Here is a 12,380-nt window from a genome sequence, read left to right on the forward strand (position 1 = left end):
GCCACTTTTATTTCTTCTCCAGAAATATTTCTGTTCGTGTCTTTGCCCAATTTTCAAGTGGGCTCTTTGTTTTTTGCTACTGAGTTGTGTATGTTTCTTATATGTTTTTTATATTAACCTTATGTGATATATGGTGGGCAAGTATTTTCCTCCCATCCCATAAACTGCCTTCTCACTCTGTTGACTGTTTCCTTTGCTGTGCAACAAACGATCTTCAATGATAATACAAAGAATATGCAATACAGAAATGATAGTCACTTCAACAGATGGTGTTGGGAAAACTGGATTTCCACAGGCAGAACAAATGAAATGGATCCTTATCTTACACCACACACACATACACACACACACACACACACACAAACTCAAAATGGATGTAAAGATTTAAATGTGAGCCTGGCAAACTTAAAACTCCTAAAATAAAACAGAAGGGAATATCTTTATGACTTTGGTCTAGGCAACAGTTGCTTGAATATGACATCAAAACCACAAGCAGCAAAAGCAAAAATATATTAGTGGGACTATGGATACATTTGAAACAAACTACAAACTAGTAAAATCTCAGCAAAGAAATAGAAGGTATAGGCCAGGCACGGTGGCTCACGCCTGTAATCCCAGCATTTTGGGAGGCCGAAGAGGGTGGATCACGAGGTCAGGAGATCAAGACCATCCTGGCTAACATGATAAAACCCCGTCTCTACTAAAAAAAAAATACAAAAAATTAGTGGGGCATGGTGACAGGCACCTGTAGTCCCAGCTGCTTGGGAGGTTGAGGCAGGAGGATGGCGTGAACCTGGCAGGCGGAGGTTACAGTGAGCCAAGATCATGCCACTGCACTCCAGCCTGGGTGACAGAGCGAGACTCCATCTCAAAAAAAGAAAAACAGAAAAAAGAAAAAGAAATAGAAGATATGAAAATAATCAAATGGAAATTATAAATTTATGAAATGTAATCAAAGTAAAAAAGAAAAAGTCACTGTATAGGCTCAATAGTAGATGGAACATGACAGAGGAAAAAATAAGACAGATCTATAGAATTACCCAACCTAAAAACAGAGAAAAATAGACTGAAAAACATGAACAGAGCCACAGATACCTGTGGGACATAAAAAGATCTAATGTTCATGTCATCAGAGTCCTCAAGGAGAGGGAGAGTGTGGAACTGAAAAAAATATTTGAAGGAATAATGCCTGAAAAATATCCCAAGTGTGGCAGAATACATACATCTGTAATTCAAGATCTTGAATTAACCCAAAACAAGATAAACCCAAAGAAATCCATGCCAAGATAAAGTATAATCAAACTAAAACTAATAGCTAGAGACAGAAAAAAAATCAAGCGAGCATTTAGAAACAATACACCACCCATGGTAAAACAATGGTTTGATTGATGGGATTTGTCATCTGAAACCATGGAAGCAAAAAAGAAATATCATCACATGTTTCAAATGCCAAAATAAAGAACTATCAAATCCAAATCCTGTATCTAGCAAAACAAAAAAAAAAAGTTCTCTAGGAATAAACAGGGAAAGAAAAACATTCTCAAACAAGAAACAATTAAGGGAATTTGTCACTAGCAGCCCTATCCTAAAAATATAGTCAAAGAAAGTTCTCTAAACCGAAATGATAACAGGGGGCTTGGAACTTCAGAAGTCGAAGTCAACAGAATGGGTAAAATGGGAGGTGAATATAATAGCCTATGCTTTTTTTTTTTTGCTTTTTTTTTTTTTTTTTAATGCTTTCTTTTCTTGAGATAGTGTCTGGCTCTGTCGCCCGGACAGGAGTGCAGTGGTACAATCTCAGCTCACTGCAGCCTCGACCTCCTGGGCTCAAAGGATCTTCCCTCCTGAGCCCAGTGAGTAGCTGGGACCACAGGAGCCGGCTAATTTTTATATTTTTTTGTAAAGACAGGGTTTCACTGTGTTGCCCAGGCTGGTCTCCAACTCTTAGACTCAAGCAATCTGCTGCCTCGGCCTCCCAAAGTGAGACTATCTTTTTATTAAAGAGTTTTGAAATCATGTTTGGTAGATTGAAGCAAAAATTGTAACATTGTCTGATGTGGTTCCAAATAGATGTAGAGGAAGTACTTAAGACACTATAAGCTGGGTAAGGCAAAGAAATTTAAAGTGAGGTAAGTTTTTTATACTTCATTCAAACTTGTAAAACTTTGACACCGTAGACTGTGATAAGTTATGTACAGCAACCACTAAAAAAAATAAATAAATACAATAAGAAATTATAGCTAAATTATAGTGGAATTCTAAGGAACAAATAGAAAACAAAATATAAAATGGTAACTTAATCCCTAACATGTATCAAAAAGATACCCCATACAAATATTAATCATAAGAACGTAGGAATGGCTATATTAACATCACTTAAAGCAGACTTCAGAGCAAAACAAATTATCAAGGACAGAGAGGGAAATTATATAATGCCAAAAGGGTCAATCAACCAAGAAGACATGGCAGCCCTGATCGTCTACAAACTGAAAACCAGAGTTTCAAAATACATGAAGCAAAAACTGATAAAACTAAGAGGAGAAATAAATTTACAATATCAGGCCAGGCATGGTGACTCATCCCTGTAATTCCAGCACTTTGGGAGGCTGAGGCAGGCAAATCGCTTGAGCTTGGGAGTTTGAGATCACCTGAGGCAACACAGTGAGACCCCCTCTCTACAAAAGATACAAAAACTAAGGTGTGGTGGCCCACGCCTGTTGTCCCAGCTACTCAGGAGGCTGACATGGAAGGCTTGAGCCCGGGACATCGAGGCTGCCGTGAGCTGTGCACTCCAGCCTGGGTGACAGAGCGAGACCCCGTCTCAAAAAGAAAAAAAAAAAACGCCTGTAATCCCAGCACTTTGGGAGGCCGAGGCGGGCAGATCACGAGGTCAGGAGATCAAGACCATCCTGGCTAACACGGTGAAACCCCGTCTCTACTAAAAATACAAAAAATTAGCCAGGCGTGGTGGTGGGCACCTGTAATCCCAGCTACTCGGGAGGCTGAGGCAGGAGAATCACTTGAAAACGGAAGGTGGAGGTTGCAGTGAGCTGAGATCGCGCCACTGCACTTCAGCCTGGGTGACAGAGCGAGACTCCGTCTCAAAAAAAAAAAAAAAAATTACAATATCAACTTCAACAGTTGATAGGACAACTAGACATAAAATCCACAAGGGTGTAGAAGAATTTAAAAATGCCATAAAGCAACAGGATCTAATAGACATTTATAAAACATTTCATCCAACAACAATGGAATACACTCCTTGGTGTTTATGCCAAGGAAATGAAAGTGTTTTTCTCCACAACTCCTGGGCAGGAATATCAATGGTAGTGTTATTTATAATAGCCCAAAAGAGTAAACAACCAAAACGTCATTCAACAGGTGAATGACTAACATAGAGTGGTACATCCATACAATGGAATACTTCTCAGCAGTTAAAAAAAAAATGAATTATTGATACATGCAACAGCTTATATAGATTATAAGAGCATTATGCTGAGTGACGAAAAAAGACAAAGGGTCACATAGTGTGTGACTATATTCACATAACATTCTCTAAAAATTATGAAATGTAGAACAAATTAGTGCTTGCCAGGGGTTATGAATAGTCAGGAGAGGGAGGGAAATATGCCAGTAAGACAATAAGAGACGGAGATCTTTTCATAATGAATAATTCTGTATTTTGATTTGTTGATGGTTGAATGAATCTAAGAAGGATCTGATAATCTAGTATTAGACGCACAGTACAGTAGTGAACTTTCAGCCTCTAGAGAAGTGCTCTCCAATAGAAGTAACTAAAAAGATAGAAATGTTCTAAATCTGTACTATACAATATGTTAGCCACTGGTCATGTGGTTGTAAAGCACTTGATATGTGCTCTATAATATTTTGAGCAAGTTTCTTATGTTTTCTGTGCCTTTGAGTTTCTCATTTGTAGAATGGAGATAATAATATCTACCTCAAAGTGTTGCTGTAAAGGTAAATGAGTTTATGTATGTAAGATACCGACAGGAGTGCCAGCACATAGAAAGTGTTATACAAGGGTTAGCCATTTGTTATTGTCATTGTTGTGTTTTGTTCTCTTTCTAATGTCTGGACCTTCAAATGATTCAGACTCATGGGACCATACTTCAATTCTGTTTTTATAATTTTAACCTGTAAGATTCTCATTTTAATTGGAATTTCATATTTAGGAATTCTTGGGTGCCTTGGATATATGAAGAAAAGATTCACATCTGCTTCCACTAAACAACTAGCGAATTAACAACTGAGATTTCTTATAATTAAATTATTTACTTGATTTTTTAAATCCATATAAATAGCTTGAACTTAGGTTGAAACCCATGAGAATTTGTGGCTACAGTTCATAGGGTTAGTATTTCCCTTCTCCATCCAGAGCCAAGGTTAATGCTGACAAAATACAATCTAATACAGATTAATCTGTGTGTGTGTGTATATATATACACTCGTGGCAGAGAGAGAGAGAGATTTCATTCTTCCTTAGGCTGAGATTGTTGCCTTTGAATCTCAGGTTTATATAAGGGTATCAATTATATGTCTTCCCTAGGACTAGATCTTAGCTTTATACATCTCACATAGCCATCAAAGTAACGTTCAACTTATCTTTCAGGGTTTGCAATCTTAATTTTTGGCCTGTGCAGATTCCTTTCATTTTTGACAGTTTCTCAATGTAGTAATTTCCTTTTTACATTTACCCAACTTTTTTGGTTATTTTCACCAGATACATTGTTCAATATATCTATTCTACTATATTCTATTAATAACAGTCTACTATATATGTGTCTTATTGTCTAATATTGCTGAAATCTTTCTTTTAATCCAATAATGAAGCTCTGTCATCTAATCAGTGAGTTTAAGCCATGTGAATGTATTATAACTACTGATCTATTAGGACTTTTTTCTGCCCTCCAGTTGTGACTTATCTATTCCTCATTTTTTTTAGTTTCTGTTGGATAGATCATATTTTCTTCTGCTAATATGAATATTATAATTTTATTTTTATTTGTTTTATTAAAAATTTGTCCTTGCTCTTAGGACCCATTCCTATCCTTATATTTATTATTACTAATTTAACATCCAGCTTCAGAAATACAACTTTAATAGGAAGGCTTTTTGTATTTCTCCTGACTGCTCAGACTTAGGGTCTTTATTTGATGCTCCACCACCAAGTCACCTATAAGGAAAGTTTGCATTCACAGGAAGACTATAAATAATAAAACCAATCCCTTGACTAGGACTTAAAGCATGTAAAAGCTGGTGGCAAAAGTAAAGGGAGGTGATCCTTGAGACCCCTGAGGTAACTGCTCTTAAATTTACATTTGCCTCTAAAAAGGATTTCTTATATGTCAACATCTCTCTGTTTAAACATATTCTTGTGTAAAACCACTACGTGACCTGAATAATGGCCATAGAGCTCATCTCTAAGCCAACTGGCTTATTTATTTAATGCATCTCAGTGGTTAACAGGGCTGAAATTTTTTTGAAAACTGCAATCAATGATCAAAGAATGATCTAGGTAAACATCGATTCCTTGTGGCAGCATTTTAATATTTTCAAAGACAAGGTACAACTGGTAGAAAAAAAATACCCTCATGCATCTTTTTCTTCTAATTGTGGTAAAATATATGACATAACATTGGCCATTTTAGCCATTTTTCCTTTTATTTTTAGTTGACACATAATTGTACATATTTATAGGATACAAAGTGATATTTCAATACATGCATATAATGTGTAATGATCAAACCAGGGTAATTAGCATATCCATCACCTCAAACATTTATCATTTGTATTGGGAACATTCAAAATCCTCTCTTCTAGCCTTTTAAAAGTATACGATAAATTGTAGTTAACCATATTCACCTTACAGTGCTACAACACCAGAAGTCATTCCTCCTATCTATAATTTTGCATCCATTAGCCAATCTCTCTCCATCCTCCCCTCTCCCTAATCATTACCAGCCTCTAATATTAATATCTGCAACACTACTCTCTACTTCCATGTGCTCAACTTTTTTAGCTCCCATATATAAATAGGAACATGTGGTAATCTTTCTGTGCCTGACATTTCACATAACATAATGTCCTCCAGGCTATCCGTGTTGTTGCAAAGGACAGAATTTCATTATTTTTATGGGTGACTAGTATTCCATTGTGTGTGTGTATATATATATATATATTCCATTGTGTGTTATGTATGTATAGTATTCCATTGTGGGCATATATATGTATATATGTGTGTACATATATATATACATAATATATATTCTTCTGCACATGGAAATCCAGTTTCTCCAGCATGATTTATTGAAGAGGGTATCCTTTCCCCAGTGTATGTTCTTGGTGCTTTTATAAAAAATCAGGTGACCTCAGATCAGACCCAACTACATCATACCTTCTTTCCAAATGTGCAAGAAACCTACTAGAAATTCTTATTGTTAGAGTTTCAGATTTATGTCCTGGTTTATACTGCCATATTCATTCTTGGAGGTGAGTACATTTCGATCTTGGTCCGGCTGGGCAGAGAGTCAAAGCAGGAAAAGCACAGATTCTGCCCACCAGTCTACAGCCTACAGAGCGGCATTTGGTGCGATGGGATGGAACATGCTGTATCTCTATTCCATGTGGGGGTAAAGTGGGTGACCTCAAATTTCCTGTGTCTGCCTACATGATGCAAAGCTCACAGTTCAGAAGTTTAGGGACACACTTCATATCATCCCATCTGTTCTGGTTCAGTGCATAAGAATCTAAGTCTCTGAGGAAGGTAGCATAGTGTGCAGTTCACTGGACCAAAAGCTTTGGCAGCACCTCTTCTGGAAAGCCTGGCCATGGGGCTCTTCATGATCATCGCAATTCTGCTGTTCCAGAAACCCACAGGTAAACCAAACCAGAAGCTCACTCAAATCAACAGTGGGATGGAGCATTTTCAGGAGCCAAAGGGAACTTCATAATCCACACTAAAGGGAAATAGAGCCCCCAAAGATGGCTAAAGTTTATCCAACATCATCAGAAATTTCCTCTTTCTGGAGCCTTATTCCATGTTACTATCCTTAAAGAGGAGTACTCACTGAGCTAAAAAGAGGTCATAATTTCTTCTGGGAAGGATGTGTTGTTATAGAAAGGAATGAGGCCAATATCTAGGGATACCTTTATGTCTTTGGATATGGTTTTTACTCTGATGCTCAGCTATATTTCCTTTTACTCAAATATATATATGTGTGTGTGTGTGTGTGTGTGTGTGTGTGTGTGCGTGAATAGAGGAAGAAGCAAATTTTGGAGTTAGGTTTAAGAAACATGCCTTCAATATCTACTAGTTTGTCAACTTTAAGTAGTGAAGACTCTAGGAGCCTCAGTTTCCTCATCTATGGAAATAATGACACCTGGTTAACAGGGGTTTTATTAAATGATATAACCTACGTGATGCTTGGCACATACTGAGAACTCAAAAATTAGAGTTTCCTTTCCTCTTTCAAGACCAGATTTCTTACATGTGTCCCTTATTATAAGAATAGTAATGGCCTATTCCTGACCCTCTACATTCCTAAGACCCAATAGACCACTACCTTACTGGATAACATGAAAGTCATTCTTGACCCTGATAGTGGGTTTGAACTCAGGAGAACAGTTTGATTCAGACATAAACACATAGTAACAATACATTGTTCTCTGGGCATCAGAGGAGGTGCAGTAGAAGGTAGTGCCCTGGGAGCATTCAGGATGCAGGCAGATTTGCTGAGGTTCCTATGTAGAGCATAGTTCCATAGCCTAGAATCAAGGGTTCAGCTCCTTTATTTTCTCAGATAAGATCTTATGTTCTTGGCAGAGTCTATCAGATGTTAAGGGAGGCCTAAAACCTCACAGGACCTAAATATAAGTGATCCAGTTAAATACAAACACTGAGGTTGACCTTGTCGGAAAATCCTCTTCAGAATATATGAGGGTCTGCCTTGTGGATACCCCATACCCCTAATTCCTACAAGCCTCCTCTGTCTTCCCCAAAACCAACGTGCCTTCAGTCTCAAACACTGATATTGTTCTATTGCTCCTTTCTGTGTATAGTAACCGAACAACTTAAGAAGTGCTGGAATAACTATGTACAAGGACATTGCAGGAAAATCTGCAGAGTAAATGAAGTGCCTGAGGCACTATGTGAAAATGGGAGATACTGTTGCCTCAATATCAAGGAACTGGAAGCATGTAAAAAAATTACAAAGCCATCTCATCCAAAGCCAGCAACACTTGCACTGACTCTTCAAGACTATGTTACAATAATAGAAAATTTCCCAAGCCTGAAGACACAGTCTACATAAATCAAATACAATTTCCTTTTCACTTGCTTCTCAACCTAGTCTAATAAACTAAGGTGATGAGATATACATCTTCTTCCTTCTGGTTTCTTGATCCTTAAAATGACCTTCGAGCATATTCTAATAAAGTGCATTGCCAGTTTTCTGTCTCATTTTGTTCTTTAACCAGGGGTTGAACACTCATTATATACTAGGTAATGAATTGATAAGAACTCAGAACCTCTCCTTGAAAAGGGGATATGACAAGTACACTAAAAAAAAAATCCTATAGTGTGGAAGTCTGGAATAAGAAACTCAGAAACACTGACATGTAATTTAGGAGAGGGAAAGGTGAAGCAAATATTCAGGGGGAAATTCATGAGTAAGTTTAGGAATAAAGCGGTGTCTTGTAGTAAATAAGAAAATAGTAAAGCAGTAAATAAGTAGGATTTCCATGGATGAGGTTTGGTAGGTAAGGCAATTTGAGTGAACAGAATGGCATAAACTAATGGGAGGAAATTGGAAAAGACAGAACATTTCAGGACACTATACATGCACTTTGTTTGGATGAAGAACAGAGCACTCAAAGTTGAACTATGGGGGAAGTCTGATTTCCTGAGCTCCTGTGTACCAGCAGTGAACTGGGAAGATGGAGATAAATAAGATTCCACTGTTGTGGAGCTCAACAGTGGAGCTCAATGCTTCCTCTATGAAGTGGAGGAAGACCTAAGTAAATAACTCCAACACAAAAGTTTTTAGGTTTTTGCTTTGTTGTTGTTGTTGTTGATGTGTTCATCTTTTTTGTTACTGGGGCCCTTTGGAGTTTAGGGGAAATGCAAAAGATCTAGGAATTGGTCCAAATTGTAGTGCTTTTGTTGTCTTGATATGCAAGAAGAATAATCCATGTACATACTCTGCTGAATTCTTAAAGATGTACCTTCTGAATATGATTAACATGGAAAGTTTCTTCTTCAACTACATTTCAAAGTCATTTGCTAGTTTTGTTTCTTATATCATTTCACCATAACAATTACAAGCATTTTAAAGATTTAGTTCACCCACTGTAACATTTACCACTAACGTGTGGCATGTGTTCTCTTAATCTCTCTCTTTCTGGTGTTCTAGGGCTGGTATAGGGAGTACGTAAAACAAGCCTAAAATATCTTGTGGTGCCAGAAAGTAAGCAATTGCTTAATAATCAAAGGATAGGGTCTGCAAACAGGGACAATTTGACTTCCTCTTTTCCTAATTGAATACCCTTTATTTCCTTCTCCTGCCTAATTGCCCTGGCCAGAACTTCCAACACTATGTTGAATAGGAGTGGTGAGAGAGGGCATCCCTGTCTTGTGCCAGTTTTTGAAGGGAATGCTTCCAGTTTTTGCCCATTCAGTATGATATTGGCTGTGGGTTTGTCATAGATAGCTCTTATTATTTTGAAATATGTCCCATCAATACCTAATTTATTGAGACTTTTTAGCATGAAGGGTTGTTGAATTTTGTCAAAGGCTTTTTCTGCATCTATTGAGATAATCATGTGGTTTTTGTCTTTGGCTCTGTTTATATGCTGGATTACATTTATTGATTTGCATATATTGAACCAGCCTTGCATCCCAGGGATGAAGCCCACTTGATCATGGTGGAGAAGCTTTTTGATGTGCTGCTGGATTCATTTTGCCAGTATTTTATTGAGGATTTTTGCATCAATGTTCATCAAGGATATTAGTCTAAAATTCTCTTTTTTGGTTGTGTCTCTGCCCAGCTTTGGTATCAGGATGATGCTGGCCTCATAAAATGAGTTAGGGAGGATTCCCTCTTTTTCTATTGATTGGAATAGTTTCAGAAGGAATGGTACCAGTTCCTCCTTGTACCTCTGGTAGAATTCGGCTGTGAATCCATCTGGTCCTGGACTTTTTTTGGTTGGTAAGCTATTGATTATTGCCACAATTTCAGATCCTGTTATTGGTCTATTCAGAGATTCAACTTCTTCCTAGTTTAGTCTTGGGAGAGTGTATGTGTCGAGGAATTTATCCATTTCTTCTAGATTTTCTAGTTTATTTGTGTAGAGGTGTTTGTAGTATTCTCTGATGGTAGTTTGTATTTCTGTGGGATCGGTGGTGATATCCCCTTTATTGTATATCTAGAAAACCCCATTGTCTCAGCCCAAAATCTCCTTAAGCTGATAAGCAACTTTAGCAAAGTCTCAGGATACAAAATCAATTTACCAAAATCACAAGCATTCTTATACACCAACAACAGACAAACAGAGAGCCAAATCATGAGAGAACTACCATTCACAATTGCTTCAAAGAGAATAAAATACCTAGGAATCCAACTTACAAGGGATGTGAAGGACCTCTTCAAGGAGAACTACAAACCACTGCTCAAGGAAATAAAAGAGGATACAAACAAATGGAAGAACATTCCATGCTCATGGGTAGGAAGAATCAATATCGTGAAAATGGCCATACTGCCCAAGGTAATTTACAGATTCAATGCCTCCCCATCAAGCTACCAATGCCTTTCTTCACAGAATTGGAAAAAAACTACTTTAAAGTTCATATGGAACCAAAAAAGAGCCCACATCACCAAGTCAATCCTAAGCCAAAAGAACAAAGCTGGAGGCATCACACTACCTGACTTCAAACTATACTACAAGGCTACAGTAACCAAAACAGCATGGTACTGGTACCAAAACAGAGATATAGATCTATGGAACAGAACAGAGCCCTCAGAAATAACGCCGCATATCTACAACTATCTGTTCTTTGACAAACCTGACAAGAACAAGCAATGGGGAAAGGATTCCCTATTTAATAAATGGTGCTGGGAAAACTGGCTAGCCATATGTAGAAAGCTGAAACTGGATCCCTTCCTTACACCTTATACAAAAATCAATTCAAGATGGATTAAAGATTTAAACGTTAGACCTAAAACCATAAAAACCCTAGAAGAAAACCTAGGCAATGCCATTCAGGACATAGGCATGGGCAAGGACTTCATGTCTAAAACACCAAAAGCAATGGCAACAAAAGACAAAATTGACAAATGGGATCTAATTAAACTAAAGAGCTTCTGCACAGCAAAAGAAACTACCATCAGAGTGAACAGGCAACCTACAAAATGGGAGAAAATTTTTGCAACCTACTCATCTGACAAAGGGCTAATATCCAGAATCTACAATGAACTCAAACAAATTTACAAGAAAAAAACAAACAACCCCATCAAAAAGTGGGTGAAGGACATGAACAGACACTTCTCAAAAGAAGACATTTATGCAACCAAAAAACACATGAAAAAATGCTCATCATCACTGGCCATCAGAGAAATGCAAATCAAAACCACAATGAGATATCATCTCACACCAGTTAGAATGGCAATCATTACAAAGTCAGGAAACAACAGGTGCTGGAGAGGATGTGGAGAAATAGGAACACTTTTACACTGTTGGTGGGACTGTAAACTAGTTCAACCATTGTGGAAGTCAGTGTGGCCATTCCTCAGGGATCTAGAACTAGAAATACCATTTGACCCAGCTATCCCATTACTGGGTATATACCCAAAGGACTATAAATCATGCTGCTATAATGACACATGCACACGTGTGTTTACTGTGGCATTATTCACAATAGCAAAGACTTGGAACCAACCCAAATGTCCAACAATGATAGACTGGATTAAGAAAATGTGGCACATATACACCATGGAATACTATGCAGCCATAAAAAATGATGAGTTCATATCCTTTGTAGGGACATGGATGAAATTGGAAATCATCATTCTCAGTAAACTATCGCAAGAACAAAAAACCAAACACCGCATATTCTCATTCATAGGTGGGAATTGAACGAGATCACATGGACACAGGAAGGGGAATATCACACTCTGGGGACTGTTGTGGGGTGGGGGAATGGGGGAGGGATAGCATTGGGAGATATACCTAATGCTAGATGACGAGTTAGTGGGTGCAGCGCACCAGCATGGCACATGTATACATATGTAACTAACCTGCACAATGTGCACATGTACCCTAAAACTTAAAGTATTTAAAAAAAAAAAAGATAGGGTCATATTAAA

At 37.7% G+C, this 12,380-nt stretch overlaps 1 protein-coding gene across 1 annotated transcript; it reads left to right on the forward strand.

The window, feature by feature from the left end:
- Window positions 1–6,848: 6,848 nt before the first annotated feature.
- On the forward strand, window positions 6,849–8,330 carry DEFB127 (defensin beta 127). Its single transcript, NM_001129772.1, has 2 exons — window positions 6,849–6,897; window positions 8,080–8,330. The coding sequence occupies exons 1-2, from the start codon at window positions 6,849–6,851 to the stop codon at window positions 8,328–8,330; spliced, it is 300 nt and encodes a 99-aa protein (NP_001123244.1).
- Window positions 8,331–12,380: the final 4,050 nt, after the last annotated feature.

Source organism: Pan troglodytes, chromosome 21 (genome assembly GCF_028858775.2).
Source record: "Pan troglodytes isolate AG18354 chromosome 21, NHGRI_mPanTro3-v2.0_pri, whole genome shotgun sequence".
Classification (NCBI taxonomy): domain Eukaryota; kingdom Metazoa; phylum Chordata; class Mammalia; order Primates; family Hominidae; genus Pan; species Pan troglodytes.

Excerpts from the sequence above, each read along its gene's own strand:
- DEFB127 (NM_001129772.1), top strand. The coding sequence starts at position 6,849 with ATGGGGCTCTTCATGATCATCGCAATTCTGCTGTTCCAGAAACCCACA. Across the intron at positions 6,898-8,079 it reads GCTGTTCCAGAAACCCACAG|TAACCGAACAACTTAAGAAG; the intron begins GTAAACCAAACC and ends TTCTGTGTATAG.